Source organism: Limulus polyphemus, unplaced genomic scaffold, assembly GCF_000517525.1.
Source record: "Limulus polyphemus unplaced genomic scaffold, Limulus_polyphemus-2.1.2 Scaffold872, whole genome shotgun sequence".
Classification (NCBI taxonomy): domain Eukaryota; kingdom Metazoa; phylum Arthropoda; class Merostomata; order Xiphosura; family Limulidae; genus Limulus; species Limulus polyphemus.
The window spans coordinates 325106-342902 of record NW_013666482.1 but is presented as its reverse complement, the minus strand read 5'-3'; the positions used below and the strand labels follow the sequence as shown (position 1 = coordinate 342902).

Below are 17797 nucleotides of genomic sequence, written 5' to 3'. Positions count from 1 at the left end.
CGCTCGACTCGCAATCTACGGGTCGCGGGTTCGAATCCCCGTCACACCAAAAAAGCTCGCCCTTTCAGTCGTGGGGGCGTTATAATGTGACGGTCAATCCCACTATTCGTTGGTAAAAGAGTAGCCCAAGAGTTGGTGATGACTAGCTGCCTTCCCTCTAGTCTTACACTGCTAAATTAGGGACGGCTAGCGCAGATAGCCCTCGTGTAGCTTTGCGCGAAGTCCATAACAAACAAACAAACTTGATGTTAGAAAATTTCACTTTCAGAAACGGTAATTTAACTAAAATACCATTAACGCTACAGACGACTTAAAAACAGAAGATAAGGATGACAAAAATGGACATTAATTGCATAATCAGAAGGAAGCCGAATGATTATATGCAAGCATGGAAGGAGGATGAATGTTTCTTTATATTAAATAAAAATCTAAACCTTATTTTACATCGAAGGCGCAAGTTGACCCTGTGGTAGAGCTCTGGATTTCGAACCGGGATCGAATTCGTGGGATGCCACAAAGTATTCTCCGCATGTTAATAATATGTGTTATAAGTGTTACAGTCAACCCATTATCGTAGATGAGGGGTTACAGATTGCTGCTGACTGGATGCCTTCTCTCTAGTCAGTGGCGGTGGCAGAGTTTTAGTAGTTTGACCACAAATTCGACATATTAATACAAATCTTACTAAAGCTCGTTTGATACAATGAAAAAATGTCCTGAATTGCTTCAAAGATTTCATTAAGCCTTTTTTTTCTGTAAACAGAATTTTACCCTGCATAATACGTTTCCCATATTACATATTATATATAAAAAAATGTTTATCTTTCAGGGGAACTTTTGTCCTTTTATTTATCTCGTCTTCTCGGCATACATAATGTTCCTGCGGTAACGCTCTCAGCCCCGGATGTCGGGCAACAGTGGAAAAATTTAAATGTTTCCAGCACGCTTTTGCGATCAGGATGGGCATTGAACTCAACTATCGCCCTCATCCAATGGATTGATTATTTAGAACGGTGAGATCCGATTTAAAAAGATAAAACCGTTTGTTTTTTTTCTCGTTTTCTATAATTACTTTTTTGTTACAGTTATTTTGACCTGATGATTGTTTTCTAAAAAATAAGTGGAACACACAATAAGGTTTAGAGTTTGTAAATAAATCTTAAATAAAGCGTATTAAATCATCAAACTATAAGTTTTTGATTTCATAAACTAACAAGTATCTGGAATAATTCAGTATGTTTTAAGTACGAATATCAATTAGGCTGGATATGCTGTTTGGAGTATTTGAGTATTTTAGACTTTCAATATTTTATTTTTTCTGATGTCAGAAAGTTTCCATAATGTAAATGACATAAAAATAAGTGGAAATTTTACAATAATGCAATCAACAATATTATTGCAATATTAGTGTAGATAATTAATTTTAAATGCTGTTTTCTCGAAATGAGAAGCTGAATAATTACAATTTTATATTTTGATTAAAATTAAATGTTAATAGGAATTTTTGTACAAAGACTAATACAATTAAATACGACAAATTTGGGATAGTTAATGTGATTTTTTTTAGTTTTGATGTCTCCCGGTGGTTACCCGGAATGGACAGAGTGCAGATAGCATTGTGTAGCTTTGAGCTAAAAAAAAACAACAAAAAACAACAACTGATTTTGATTAATATACATTTGAATTAAGTTCATCCACAACAACATTTATTTTCAGATTTAGTTTTGGTTTTTAACAAAAGATCCATTATAAGCACGCGGAATTACCCTAAAGACGATGATACGTTGGACTGAAGCTCTTAGTAGGCAAGTTCAAACTTCCAATCGAATTAGCACAAATTAGTTGGATAAGTATAGCACGAAAAGTGCAGAAAACATAGGCTTTTCTCAGTTAACTTTCTTAAAATAATTAAAGTTCTAGGAAGTTAAATTTCATTCGTTCTTTCGTTAAAAGAAACACGTTCATGTACGTTGCAGGGAGAGAATGCCAGAAATCCTTATTCGTGCTTTAGAGAAAGGAGAAGTGATATCCCGGAAGTCTCCAGAACTTCGGAAATTGCGAAAAAAACAGCTTGTCGAACTAGCTCAGTGGAGTGATCTTATCGTCTTCGATTATGTTACAGGAAACTATGACAGGTAAAGCAAAAATAATATTAGTTAGTATTTTAGGTTGTTTTTACATTCAATATCATAAAGTCTGTGCATCAGGATATTAAGTTTACTTAATGATGCCTTATCTTTTTTGTAAAGCTGAATTTTGTCTAGTATTCTAGAAAATTGGGGTTCGATTCCTGTGTTTCTATGCTTAAATACAAACAAACAAGTCCCCTAATATATGATTTTTGCATATAAATAACTAAATTTTCTGAGTCTGGCATGGTCTGGTGGGTAGGGCACTAGACTCGTAATTTGCGGATCGAGGGTTCGAATCCTATCACCGAACATGCTCGTTCTTTCAGTTATGGGGCGTTATAATGTTACGGTCAATCCCGCTATTCGATTAGAGTAACCCACGAGCTGGTGGTGAGTGGTGTTGACTATCTGCCTTCCTTCTAGTCTATCACTTCTGAATTAGGGATGGCTAACGCAGATAGCCCTCGAGTAACTTTACACGAAATTCAACAAACAAACCAGACTTTCCATAGCAGAAAAACTCGGATTTTTGTTTCTGTAAGTCTGTCTGTAAAATCGAAAACGGAAAGTGACAATTTTAACACGATTATATTATTCTTATTCTAGTATAGTCATTGTTTTGATTTTGACTCAGCTTACAAAAACGAGAATAAATTAGCATTAAAAAATTGTTAAATGATTTAAGGATGAGAACCTTCTTTCAAGCTATATATACATATATCCGTGTTTATGTGTTTTTCGTAGTTATTTTGATGAATTTTACTACCATTTTCCCTCTCCCACTTGTTGTTTTAATAACCATGAGGGTATAATTTTGGGTTTTCATCATCTGCAGGTTTCTTTATCTTGCTTCTTGTATGGAACTTATGGGGGTTTAATTAAATTGCTGCGGGGATTTTTGTATTTTCAGTATGATTATACTTCGAGGTTATTTGTTTGTTTCTAATTAAGCACAAAGCTATACAATGGACTATCTGTGCTCTGCCCACCACGGGTATCGAAACCCGGATTCTAGCGTTGTAACTCCGCAGACATGCCGCTGTGCCACTGGGGGGCACTTCGAGGTTAAACTAAGATTATAAAGAATGTGTGCTACTTTTGGAAGAAAAAAGAAACGAGAAGCAAAGCCTTACTGGGGTTTTTCATGTCCCTTCGAAAAAGTGTGTATTTTTCATTGAAAATGATACATTTTGAAGATAGGCGAGACTGTTTTGACACCTTTTAAAGATGTTTATATATATGGTGCAATCGCAACCGCTTGTTTACGCACATAACTTGATTTTATCTTTCAACTGTCCCGAGCTTTGGGTAAGTTATAAGAGTGTCAGTCAATCCCGCTATTCGATAAAGTGTAGTCGCTTTAAGTTATCAACTGGTTTTCTTCCCTCTGGTCCACAGTTCAAAATTCAAAGATGGCTATAATTGAACCAGAACCATCTCCGACTGACCCTTTAGCCCATTGTGTGTATAAGGTGCCATTCAAGTGGACATACAAACCTCTTTAACATCTCCAGATTTTATTTCATTTTCTCTCAGCTTATGATGTCATGGTTCTCAGTGATAGCACCAGGTCAAAAATAGGTTTTTCAGGGGTGTTCAACATATCCTCTTATAAATAAAGAGCTTTTTTTTTTGAAAGCATCAGAATTTGGATGTAAGTAGCATTGAGTACTGTTATAAAATTTCATTCTTCAGAAACTTCAAAAAAAAGTGAGTAATCTTAGAGTGCTTCTGTTTTAATTATTCAGAAACTTCCAAAAAAGGGAGTAATCTTAGAGTGCTTCTGTTTTCATTCTTCAGAAACTTCCAAAAAAAAGGGAGTAATCTTAGAGTGCTTCTATTTTCATTCTTCAGAAACTTCAAAAAAGGGAGTAATCTTAGAGTGCTTCTGTTTTCATTCTTCAAAAACTTCAAGAAAAATGAGTAATCTTAGAGTGCTTCTGTTTTCATTCTTTAGAAACTTAAAAAAAGGAGTAATCTTAGAGTGCTTCTGTTTTCATTCTTCAGAAACTTCCAAAAAAGGGAGTAATCTTAGAGTGCTTCTATTTTCATTCTTCAAAAACTTCAAAAAAGGGAGTAATCTTAGAGTGCTTCTGTTTTCATTCTTCAAAAACTTCAAGAAGAAGGAGTAATCTTAGAGTGCTTCTGTTTTCATTCTTCAGAAACTTAAAAAGGAGTAATCTTAGAGTGCTTCTGTTTTCATTCTTCAGAAACTTCAAAAAAGGGAGTAATCTTAGAGTGCTTCTGTTTTCATTCTTCAGAAACTTCATAAAAAGGGAGTAATCTTAGAGTGCTTTTCTTTCGTTGATGAAAAAGATCCGAATGAACTCTTGGGTGCGTTCTTTATTGTTATTGGAGACTTGGGTTGTATTTGACTGATCTCAGATGGAAAAGCTTGTAATAGGACTTGCCATAAATATACATGTTGAAAGTTCTAGATCGCTTATCTTCTAAACCAAATTTAGTTGAAATTTCAAGTGATAAACACAAATTTCAAAATCTTCTTCCAAAGTCAATACCTTGGAACATTCAAGAAAAAAAAAAGAACAAATCTTTATGGTTAAGGAAAGCTGCCAAGTGGTGTATTTAGATTTTACTTTTACAACTTACATAACTGAGTCAGTAAGTTGACGTTTAATAGTACTTATTTCGTTCTTTAACACGTACTTTTATATATACTGCACGATGTCTAAACAGATTGAATATGAAAAAAAAGAAGAAAGGCAACATTGCCATTACGATGTAATCTCAAGTTTTATAATATACTCTTTAATAAATTATGAAATTGAAATTTTCGCTACCACAGTTGTGTTTTAAAGATTTAACATTAGCTCTGATCTGCCTCATATTTCTTCTGAAAGACTTAATTATTAACGAGTCAAGCATGTGAGAACTATCGTACAAAAATGATCAGTAATGAAACTTATACATTTAAAATACAATATATATCAATAAAAATACAAAGTTTAACTCTCGTTATTTTACAGGGTGGCAAGCATGCAAGATGCAGCCGATCGAGAAAAGAAACCTTCAATTTTACGTGAAACCATACACAATCTCGTGAAGTCTCGGAAAACTAGCGCCATCTGGTTAATCGACAATGAAAGTGGCTTGTTGGATAGTTATTCTTTGCTGTATGGAGACACTAGTGGAATCAACGAGGAGTCTCGTTTCATTTCGTTTCACAGAGATATGTTACGTACAATGTGCATTTTTCGTAAATCAACAACCAATCACTTATTTTGGCTTCATCGCCAACAGTTTCCCTACAGGGTGTTGTTAGAGTTTATCAAGAAATTCGAGCCTCTGTTCTTGAGGTTGCCAAATGTATATATAAACAAAGAATTTTTTCGCCATTTTCGTGAACGCCTCCGAGAGGTGTTTTCTTACATTAAAAACTGTGAGCTTCATTTTAGAACGTGATGTTTTTAATTATTTGTAAATATAATATTTATTTCGTGCGCTCTATTGTAGATAAACATATAAAATGCTTTTATTATGATAAGCAATAGTCGTAGATGCTAATCAATGTTATCTAATAAAATGTTTTAAGTATCTTATACGTGTTTTCCCTCGGCTGTGATTCAATATCTGAAAAAAAAAGAGTCTCAGGCAAGACAAACATACTCAGATAAAAAGAGCCAGAAAGTAACAGTCATTATTTTGTGTACAGTTATTGGTATGTTTGGTTTTAAGCACAAGTCTACACAATGGATTATTTGCTCTGTGCGAATCGCAAGGATTTAACCCTTAAATTTCAGCGTTATAAATCCTCAGACTTACCGCTGAGCCACAGTTATTGTATACAGACGGTATTGTATCTCTTGAGAAGGATAGTTGAATCATCATTTTATTTGAAGTTGTACTTCGCTGGAGCTGGCAAATCATTTTCTTTTACAGGCCTGGTGGCTAGGGAAGTAGGCTCGTAATCTGCGGGTAATGGGATCGAAACCCGTTGCCGAACATGTCCGCCTTTTCATTCATGTGGGCGTTATTATATTACGGTCAATTCTACTATGCACTGGTAAAGAGTATCACACGAGTTGGAGGTGGGTGTTGCTGATTAGTTGCCTTCTTCCTAGTCTATCACTTCAATAATGGGGATGGCTAGCGCAGATAGTCCTCGAGTAGCTTTGCGTGAAAATTCAACAAGAAAATATTTTAGACAGCTTTGTCATATTCGTTGTTTTTATTTCAAATTATCTCCATTACATAGAAGTCCTTTTAGTTGAGTGCATGATTCTAATTTAGCATTAAAGAAGAGACTTGTATCTTGTTTGATAATTTGGTGCCTTTGTGGTTCAAACAGCTGGAAGATCCAGTATAAAAGCTAAAAACCTAGTTGTTAGCGGCTTACAAAACAAAAAGTGTACTTCATATGTTTTCATGCTCGTTTCTTACTGGAAATACAATGTGGGAATTAAAAGAGAAAATTTTAAACATAATTTCTCTATTTAAGGGGTTTTACTACGTGAATGCGTGAGTACGTTTTCATTTCATTGTATGTTAGTGATGGTGGTGCACCATATTTGTTCATTCAAGAATATTAAGTTCTTTGTGGTCTTTCAGAAGTAGTTATGTGCATGCTTTTCTCTTTGTTACAAGCCAGACAGCTTTGATAAAACCGGTTGTGTCACTTTTCATGGTAATTATATACTGATGCACACTTACACTAAAACACCATAACATTACACGGCATAGTTCTTTGTGTACAACCATTTATTCAATTAATAAATACATCTAGACTACATGATACAGAATTTACATCATAGCATGCAGAATGCAAAGTTCTACATGCAGTGCGCATGCCTGCATGGCCTTAAGGCTTAAGTACTTTGAGGCTAGGATGCAAAAAGTGCACAAGCCAGCTAGACATCTAATAATCTTCATGCCAACTATTCTATAGCATCTAAAAATGTTCATACAGACAAACTTGGTCAACAAACCATTACAACATTTAAAAGTCTATCAAGTGCGATTTAAAAAAAAAAGCCAATGCGAAACACTTTACTAAATGAACAAAGATTGACAAGACAATCATGAAATAAAACAATATAATGATTTTTGTCAATTGTTTTAAACATCAAAATATGAAATGGAACAGTTTGAATTTCGAGTTGTTGTTTTTTCAAAGAAATCACGTGGTGAAAAAAGGGACATTTTTTATGGTAACAAATCAAATAAAGTTCACTGCATCTTCAATATTTTAAACATACAGTTTTTGATAGTATAATGATCTACGTCATTTCAGGAATGTAAGTGTTTATCTTTATTTCTAAACATACAATGGCAAGAATGTAATGTTACGTTTTTTACACGTATCTAATGAATGATACTATTTTAACCATGTCGTATGATATGAGCAGCGTATTTGCTGTGCTCCACATTTAAGATCAACCAAACGACAGAACTAGGCTATAAGTTTGGTTGTATAATCCTACTTTTTTAGTACGTAAAACTACCAGTATAACAACATTTGTTTCCAGATATTAAGAAAATGACTTCAGATTCAAAACCCCATACTATCGTTATAATTATTATAAATGATGCCATATAAATAAATAGTAAGTTCCAAATTTAGATGTATTTTTCAAACACTAGATTTAAACATTTTCTGTGTAGTTACACAAGTAATTTTGATTTATTTGAACTGGTATTTATTCTGTAATATTTTCACTACGAACACCGAAATCCACTGTCATGCAGTATATTACTTAGGAGCTCCATATATACAGGATAAATATCATAAGGATAACAATATTTTTTTTTCTTCAGGGAAGATCTTAATTTTAGTTTAATACCAATGTTAATTTTCAAATATAGTTGTCTTGGAATATTAAGTAGGGATCATACTTTTTGGTTTTGTTATCAAAAGTCATTCATATTTCATACCCTTGGAAAAACACTACTACTTCTGTCATGACATTAAACAGATTTTTCATGAATCATTTTGATTCAGTTCATAAGCGCTACTGAACTCGCTTGCTTTAAAAGTTTAAATGATACTACAATAAGTAGTTCATATTGTATGAGGGATGTTCAGAAAGTATAAAGATTTTCTCTCCCATACGTTGGATATATGATACAGTAATGACTGAGGAATGATAGTATTAATAAGTTAACATATGTCTACTGTTGGAAAATGTCCTCTGCCAGATCCCATCTACTCGTTGTGTGGCGACTGCGTTTGATTAGTGCGGATTGACAATATTCCCCCTCCTGACCTAGAATCCTCCAACTTTCACCTTTTCTGGTCCTCTCAGTGACGGCTTGTGTGGACTGGTGTTTGTGATGCTGCTGCACGCAGTTAAATTTGTGTCACTAGCCGAATTCTAACAAACTGGTAAAGGGAAGAAGAACAAGGACAGAAATGCCCACATCATAATCATCATTGGTGTACGTTTGTTGGTTGTTACCTGATATGGTTGACTTAAAATGAATAAAATCCTGCTGGTTTTTGAACATTCTCGAGAAATAAAAATGTCATTTTTCAGAAATAAAAACAGTAAGTTACTGGCGTTACCAGTGGTGAGTCTTTGGAGAAAATATTTGTTTTCTTGCCAGAAGGAACAATTCCTAATGTCGTGCTGGTTCTTCTTTTTTTTCAGACAAAATATTTTAAAACATAACATAAAAAACAAGCCACAAGATTTTCATTACTGAAATACTAGTTACCATTTGAATTGGTGTTTTTCAAATAGTCTGAATATAGGCACTTTTATCAAATCTCTGGCTGACTAACACAAAGTTTCTTTGAATTCAAAAAATAAAAATAAAATAAAAAGTTTGTGGCTAAGTACCCAGATGGCGTAGCAGTAGTTTGACTGCAATAACAAAACGTTTAGCTTCCTATCAACAAAAAGAGGGCGCAGGAGAAAACCATTCCCAAAATCTGGAAAAGAAAAAGTTAAGGATGTAAACAAAAGAAAATTCAAAACCGTAGTTTTCACAAATCTGTTTTATTCTAAATAACAGAGAATCTCATTTACTGTGTCCTAAACTACACATATTTAAGTCAAGGAAGAATAAAACGTCCTTGGTATACGTTATATTTTATTAGAAATTAAAAACACTCCTTCACTTTAGCATTGACGTTTATTACAACAAAAATACGAGAATGTGAACAAATAAAAGTAAGAATAGTTTAAAGATTAATATGCTCTAAAGATGGTGAACAATTTTAAACTTTTGGGTCTACATTTCACTCACTATCATAGAATTATTTTTCCAATTTTACTTTAAATATATTTAACAATTTTAAGATTGAAAATAGGGGAAGTTGAAATATAATGTAACTATATTGAAGTTTTTAGCAGACAATTATTGCCGAGAAGTTCTAATCTTAAAATATAAAAAAAATAGTAACAAAAACCTAGAGGAATTAGAAATCAAATATGTTTCTATAAATAAGACAAAAAAAGTCAAAATTAAATTACAAAACCAAGAAGCATCTAATAATTTTATAAGAGCTCAACTCAAGTCGAAAATGATTTTTCTGATCTTTTACTTCGATCGGGAATTACTTACCAAAACACAAGATAGGTATATGAATTTACCACCTACAATCGAGAAATACTTACCAAAACACAGGAAATTCCTATACCTATGCCACCTTCAATCGGGAATTACTTACCAAAACACAGGAAATTCCTATGCCTATGCCACCAACGATTATAGCATGCCTCTTCACGAATTCTTTTAGTTCTTCATAACATCCCTATACAAGAGACAAACAAGTGATACTGTTAGGGATACGTACTAAAAATAGAACATTAAAACTGAACGATACAACGTAAACGTTTGGCAATACTACGCTTTATCAAAATGTTGACAGATAAGAGACTACTAATAACCTTTTTTTACAACTGCAAATTTGGCATCATTGAAATGGCATTCAGTAAACAAGGGGTGCTGCTTGTTGCATATTAAACACGGCGCGGAGTAAAAGAAAAAATTACTAACACAGCTTTCGCTCAAAACTCGTGAGAATACTCAATCATATATAGTCGAACCTACTTTTCGTAAGTTAAAATACATATAAACAATACTTAAGGTTTGTAATACCGCAGATTACGTCTGTTTTCAATAAATGTCTGCCATTTTGTTTTTGCAACAGCTAAGAAAAGGTATGAACATTTTAAAATTAAAATATGAAAAGTTTTTTCTTAAATATCTGTAAGTATTTAAAATAGATCTAGGTACTGTGTAATATTTTTCAAGAAAAAAACGAGCTTTAAGAAACAAAATGACAATTTAACTACCCTTAAATTTTATAAACATCTCAAATTAATTAACTATTTTCATTTGCTGACTACTTTTATCATTTTATTAAATAATTTAAACATTTAAATCTTTAAGCATGGGTAATTTGTTATAATAAAATAATTTGAACATTTAAATCTTTAAGCATGGGTAATTTGTTATAATAAAATAATTTGAACATTTCAAGCTTTAAGCATGGGTAATTTGTTATAATAAAATAATTTGAACATTTGAATCTTTAAACATGGGTAATTTGTTATAATCAAATAATTTGAACATTTGAATCTTTAAGCATGGGTAAGTTGTTATAATAAAATAATTTGAACATTTGAATCTTTAAGCATAGGTAAGTTGTTATAATAAAATAATTTAAACATTTAAATCTTTAAGCATGGGTAATTTGTTATAATAAAATAATTTGAACATTTGAGTCTTTAAGCATGGGTAAGTTGTTATAATCAAATAATTTGAACATTTGAATCTTTAAGCATGGGTAATTTGTTATAATCAAATAATTTGAGCATTTGAATCTTTAAGCATGGGTAAGTTGTTATAATCAAATAATTTGAACATTTGAATCTTTAAGCATGGGTAATTTGTTATAATCAAATAATTTGAACATTTGAATCTTTAAGCATGGGTAAGTTGTTATAATAAAATAATTTGAACATTTGAATCTCTAAGCATGGGTAAGTTGTTATAATAAAATAATTTGAACATTTGAATCTCTAAGCATGGGTAAGTTGTTATAATAAAATTAATGAATAAAAGTAAAAAGGTGTTTCAGAGCGAAACAAAATTTCAATTTTCACTTCTTTATTCCTATTCCTTGAGTGTGAATATCTTACTATGGCGTTAAGAGGTGTCGTGTTGCCATTACTTTACAATTTTCTTTCATAAGTTATTTCTCTGAGTTTCTTCTTTCAGGTAAAGTACAGAAAACAATGTAATTTTTGGCATGTACAGGTTCTTTTTTGAATAAGTGACTAAACTATTAATCAAGGATGTCTCCAGTTAAACTTTTCCTCTCTTGTTGAGGAGATTTTTTCCCGCGCACACATCGGACTTGTGTTTATCAATATGCAGTCAATTATTGTTACGGTAAGACAATTTTTTTCTCTCTTGTTGAGGGGATTTTTTTCCCGCGCACACATCGAACTTGTGTTTATCAATATGCAATCAATTATTGTTAAGGTAAGACAATTTTTGTTCTCTCTTGTTGAGGAGATTTTTGTCCCGCGAACACACCGGGCTTGTGTTTATCAACATGCAGTAAATTATTGTCAAGGTAAGACAATTTTTTTCTCTCTTGTTGAGGGGATTTTTTCCCGCGCACACATTGAACTTGTGTTTATCAATGTGCAGTCAATTATTGTCAAGGTAAGACAATTTTTTTTCTCTCTTGTTGAGAAGATATTTGTCCCACGAACACACCGGCCTTGTGTTTATCAACATGCAGTAAATTATTGTCAAGGTAAGACAATTTTTTTTCTCTCTTGTTGAGAAGATTTTTGTCCCACGAACACACCGGCCTTGTGTTTATCAACATGCAGTAAATTATTGTCAAGGTAAGGATAATTTAACTGTTCTCTGTCTTTCCCAAATATGTGTTGTTTTGTTCGTTTAGCAATTGTTACTTTATCAAAACATCATGAAAAAGATAGGCATATTAAAAGAGAACAAAAATATTTAATGTAGTATATGTTACATCCGTTCACATTAGTCACACTTCTGCTGGTTCTTCATCAAGTCAACTATGGATAACATTTCTTTGAAACAATATGATTCTTTGTCTTCCTTCGCTATAAGATTTTTACAATACGCTCATCACACTTTGGCAGTAAAATATATGAAATAATAAAATTGGTTGTAGTATATGTTGGATATCAGTGTACCTGAATAAACACATAAGCAATACAACACTATAACAAGGTTGTTGTTTTCTATCTGTTGGATATCAGTGTACCTGAATAAACACATAGCCAATATAACATCATAATATGGTTGTTGTTTTCTATCTGTTGGATATCAGGGCACCTGAATAAACACATAGCCAATACAACACCATAAACAATGTTTTTGAACATATAACTATTATCGTATTCGTAAATTTTGTAACAGGTTTAATGAATGAAAATCCCTAGAACTTAATGAAGAGACTCTTAACTGAAACTAACAATGGCTTACTTTCATCCACGTGGTTTCCTCCGATGGGTTCCTCTGACACTGAGAAAGCAACGCTTTTGACTTACAACAGCTAGATGGGACCTGAGGACCTGTCATCTTGAAATTGTGGTTCATATCCATCCAAATCTTGTATGGCTGGTGCGAAGTATCTTCGCCAGGTATCATCCCGCAGCACTCAAACTTAGAAAGGTATAATATCACAATGAAATAATAAGTTAATAGAAATGATGCTCATAGTTAATAAGAAATTTGCTACCTATTTATTTAACACACATACATCTGTAAGGAATAACCTAATCACAATAACAAAGGCATCAAGGTATTGTTTCACTCAACACAGGCTAACTTCAGTGTTGTATTCCTCTAAACTCAAATCCAAAGCGATTTTTATCCAGATCTTTAATTTATCGTTTACAGTTCAATGTTAGTTATTGACTGACTTAAAAATACATATATACTGTAGAGAGCAAAACATCCTGTTCTGGGCTTTTAAACTTTTCGTTTTTAGATTAGAGGTTTCAAAACATTGAATTAATTATATGATCTCGTCTCTCTGGTTTTGTTCTAGTCATTTATCAATATTTTACTGCATAGAATATAAGCACATTTTAGTTTCAACATCATCACAGATTTATTACATCATTAAATGTATTAAAAATTCAAATTCAAAACAAACAAATCATTACCTATAACAGTATGGTAGTGTACAGAAAGTATTTTGAAGCAACGAATTTGAGCTTAAATAATTTAGTGTTATTATTATCAATGATATTATCTTATGTTTTTCCAAATAATTTATTAAAGTTAACATTAGATATAAACCTAGGAAATGTTACAATTACTACGTAGTAATTAAACCTGGAAAGCTACAAAAAATTTCGCTTTTTATAATACCATTCTGTCGGTCCATACGTGGCCTAGCAGTAAGTGGTACGGGCTACGGATGGGAAAGTCCAAGATCTAGGCCACGGCATACCACTGAACATGCTCTGCATCTTCAGCTGAGGAGGTGTGATAACTATTACAAGCAATCATACTAATTGGTTCAAAGCAACCTGATATGCGGCGAGTGCCGCTGATAGGTTGTCTTTCTTTTGATCAGTAGTTCTAAATTAGGAATGGCTATGCCCAAACTCTAAAGACCTTTGACGAGGTCGTTTAGCCCACGTGTTGAATAAAGTGTCGTTCAAATTGAAAATGTTATTACAATATGTCTAATGTGATCTATATAATTACCATGCATAATTTCTTCCTAACATTTGGATATGTTGCCTAGGTGCCAATGAAAGCAGGAGCAGTTTGTGATGGGGATTTCGGAAACTGAAGAAATCAATAGCCATCTAGAACACATGTTAACTTACCTTTTCCTGTACTGCGTCCCACGCTTCTGTTACTGGTGTATCGTTCATGTACTGCTTGACTGTCTTCAACATCTCACTGTGCATATGTTCATCCACCTACGAGGACAAATAATCATTCAGTAAATGAAGCGAAACGGTTATGTTCTGATATATTATACATCCAGATGTACCCTTAGCGGTAGCAAGCATGCAGTGGTGTAGGAAGGAATTGAAAATTGGGGGTGGCTTGGCTATACATGCAGATAATATAATAATATAATTTACAATTGCTATATAAGACAAATATGTAAAAGCGGGGGTGCTACAGCACTCCCACCACCCCCGGTTCCGACGCCTCTGGCTGAGCGTACGCAGAATTTATTCCAGGTGGGGGCAAGCCATCGCAGAGCGTAGACCATTTGCTTTAAGTTTGAATGCGATGCTCTGGCTTATTATGGTTTACTTACGTTAACCTAATTTCGTCATTTATGTTTAAATTGTATTATTTTCTAATTTTCATTTTTGAAATAAATTATTCCAATAAATTTTCTTCTGAAATTACAGGAGGAGAAATGCCCCCCCTTGCCCTATCCTGCGGACGCTCATGGTAGCAAGTAAAAATAGCAGAATAACACGATATTTCAGTTCTAAATACTTTAATAGTGGAAAAAAGAAATACAAATTGATGTCTTAACCGTAAGAAATGTTACACTTGATATCTTAATAGTAAGAAAGTCACATTTGATAGTTGTAGGAGAATTCACTCCCAGTAATTTCATTCCCCCACGCATTTCACTCCTTGTAAATTCCCTCTCTGTAATAAATTATTACAGGGAGTGAATTTACAAGAAATGATATGTATGGGGGTGTGTGAAAATACTACGAGTCAAATTACTGGTCACCGTGTTGTTGACTGATTGCCTTAGCTCTAATCTATCAGTTCAAAATCAAAATTAAGGATGGCTATCGCAGATAATCCTTGTGTAGTTTTTGTGTGCTTACAAAGATGTTAATGTAATTACGATTGTTCAAATGTATTCATAAAATTATTATTTGTATAGTAAATGAACAGAAAATGTTTATGTAGGTATTTCATACCTGGTCATGCTTATGTTTACTATTAATTTACTAATAATATGATACATGGATGCATTAAACCTTATAAGTATTATTATTATTACTTTTAACATTAGGTATAAGATGTTGATAAATCTTCGAAGTAATATAATTCTTATGTTTTATGACATTTGATGTGTGCATAAGGATAATTTCGAAACAATGCTTGGCCAGGTGGTTTGGGCGCTTGACTCGCAATCTGAGGGTCATGGGTTCGAATCCCCGTCACACCAAACATGCTCGCCCTTTCAGCCGTGGGGGCGTTATATTGTGACGGTCAATCCCACTGTTCGTTGGTAAAAGAGTAGCCCAAGAGTTGGCGGTGGGTGGTGATGACTAGCTGCCTTCCCTCTAGTCTTACACTGCTAAATTAGGGACGGTTAGCGCAGATATCCCTCGTGTAGGATTGCGCGAAATTCAAGAACACACAAACAAACTTTTAACATTAAACGTTTACTCATATTCCGCTAATAATTCAATTCTAACAAATACTGAACCATTTATTTCTTTATTTTCCACAATATATTACAACTCCTATTTGAAACTTGTTTGACTTTCTTCTTTTCCTCTGATTATTTCTATTTTTCTCCCTTCCTTTCATTAGAATGTAAATATCTCCGAAGAGGGAGGAAACACGTTGCTATTTTTGCCAGGAGCATTTACTGTGAGGTTCCTATATTTAGTTCTTGTCTTTCTCTGTCTACCTTAGCTTCTGTATTAATATTATTTTTAGAAAATGAAAAACCTTGCAAGTTTTGTTTAATAGTAGGGGGGGGGGAACGATGTAGACTAACATGTTAATACTGACTGTAAAAAATGGCTTAAAATACATTTTATTCCAACACTTAGTGTTTACAGGGCAACAGAAACATGACATACATTATATATTGACCAGACAATGGTTTGAAGTTTTGAACTCAGCCAAATGGTTAATAATTGTTATTTTTCTAAAATACACAAACGTTTTAAGGAATGTCTTACCTCATTTCTGAAGACGTATCCCAGAATTCCACCCACAAGCATCGTGATAAATATCATAAAAAGGATTATGAAGAACTGAAATAAAATATTGGTATCATTTGAGGTAGAATAAAAATACAAAGGCATATTCTTTATCAAATAATTCTCAATTTATACTATACGACTTGTAGCTGAACAGGAATTACTTCATCGTGAGGCCTAGAACTTGTACAATGTATTTATTAACTTAAAAAGTCTTATTTTTTTCTATCAAATTTAGATGTCCCCCAGTGGCACAGTGGTATGTCTGCGGACTTATGCCTTAAAAATCCAGGTTTCGATACCCGTGGTGGGCAGAGCACAGATAGCCAGCCTATCGTTTAGCTTTGTGCTTAACTACAAACAAACAGATTTACATAATTGTTCTTAATTTACAAAGCTGTTCGTATTAAATTCAAAATTACTTAAATCAAAACATTTATGTACAATTTAAAAGTCGACTTGTTTCAAGTTTAATTTTTTCTTTCTCTTCCTTATTTGTATTAGAATATATTCAGTATTAAATATACAAAACTAAATAAGGAAAACAAAATTAAATGAGGGAATATTTATATATTCGAACCTTAACCACGATTATAGGTGAATCTACGAACCCTGGCATATCTGAGTAACAATCGTGCAATTCATCTGCCAAGGGGACAGTTATCATGCAATACATCTGCCAAGGGACAGTTATCTATGCAATATATCTGCCAAAGTGACAGTTATCATGCAATACATCTGCCAAAGTGACAGCTATCGTGCAATACATCTGCCAAGGGGACAGTTATCTTGCAATACATCTGCCAAGGGGACAGTTATCTTGCAATACATCTGCCAAGGGGACAGTTATCATGCAATACATCTGCCAAAGGGGACAGTTATCATGCAATACATCTGCCAAGATGACAGTTATCAAACCTTCAAATGTATGCTTCCTGTTAGGAATCATGGGATTTTCAGCCTTTTACAAAATGAGTAATGGAAAGTATGTTGTCAGCCTTGAATAACAACCATAAATATCTCGCAAGGTGATGGATTTTGACCATCAGAAATTAATGGTTTGAAATATGAAGTTGTTCAATTTCGGAATAAAACAATTACAACCACAACAATGTGCTGCGAAACAATGAAAATGTCTTTCTTATATTCTAGGAAGAAACAAACAAACAAATAAGCAAAATCTGACCAAGAAAGAAAATTCAAAACATTAAGTAGAGGAATATGTGTATTCATTTTTAATAACTTATTTACTAAAGTTCATCCAATTAAAGTCTTCTAACGGCGAACAAAATAGAATTGACTGCACATGAGATGGTAAATGTAACTGTGGGCAACTAAGGTCATACATACAAGGAAAGTAGACTAAAATACACTTAAGTGATATATACATAACTTTCAATTTGTTATATGTTTTTTAAACTGAACTACCCAATCAGTTTAAAACCAATTAAGTTACCTCTTCAAAGTCTGAACTACCCAATCAGTTTAAAACCAATTAAGTTACCTCATGAAGACCAATGCACTTAGGATTTAAGAATTGTCCAATGTTTGGTGACTGTTTAGCTCTCGTAACAACTTGCTATCATCTAATTATAGTGATTGTTAACAGGTGGCACACGAAACACAACAAAAAGTTATTTCTAGGATCATTAGCAATATTCATCAACATCGTCTGACAAATTAGACTTAAAATAAGACCCAAAACTCGAGCGCTTTCGAATAGTTGGCTATTCTTCTTCAGACTATTGTTCTCCTGAG

General features: G+C 33.2%; 2 protein-coding genes across 3 annotated transcripts in view; one reads left to right on the top strand and one right to left on the bottom strand.

Moving 5' to 3' along the window:
- LOC111086135 overlaps positions 1–2139 on the top strand; it is a 61939-nt gene extending 59800 nt beyond the window's left edge. The window contains exons 4-5 of the mRNA XM_022387758.1: positions 830–1013; positions 1977–2139. Of these exons, the coding sequence (XP_022243466.1) occupies positions 830–1013; positions 1977–2139 (347 nt within the window). The remainder of the gene's footprint in view (positions 1–829; positions 1014–1976) is intronic.
- Positions 2140–6833: 4694 nt separating this feature from the next.
- Positions 6834–17797, bottom strand: part of LOC106460972 (CD151 antigen-like) — a 75964-nt gene continuing 65000 nt past the window's right edge. The window contains exons 5-9 of one of the 2 annotated variants that reach the window (XM_013920735.2): positions 16019–16093; positions 13943–14038; positions 12582–12761; positions 9766–9849; positions 6834–9024 (exon numbers count right to left, since the gene is read on the bottom strand). In XM_013920735.2, coding sequence (XP_013776189.1) covers positions 8974–9024; positions 9766–9849; positions 12582–12761; positions 13943–14038; positions 16019–16093 — 486 coding nt within the window. In that variant the 3' untranslated portion in view covers positions 6834–8973. The remainder of the gene's footprint in view (positions 9025–9765; positions 9850–12581; positions 12762–13942; positions 14039–16018; positions 16094–17797) is intronic. The other variant, XM_022387764.1, reaches the window with a different exon arrangement.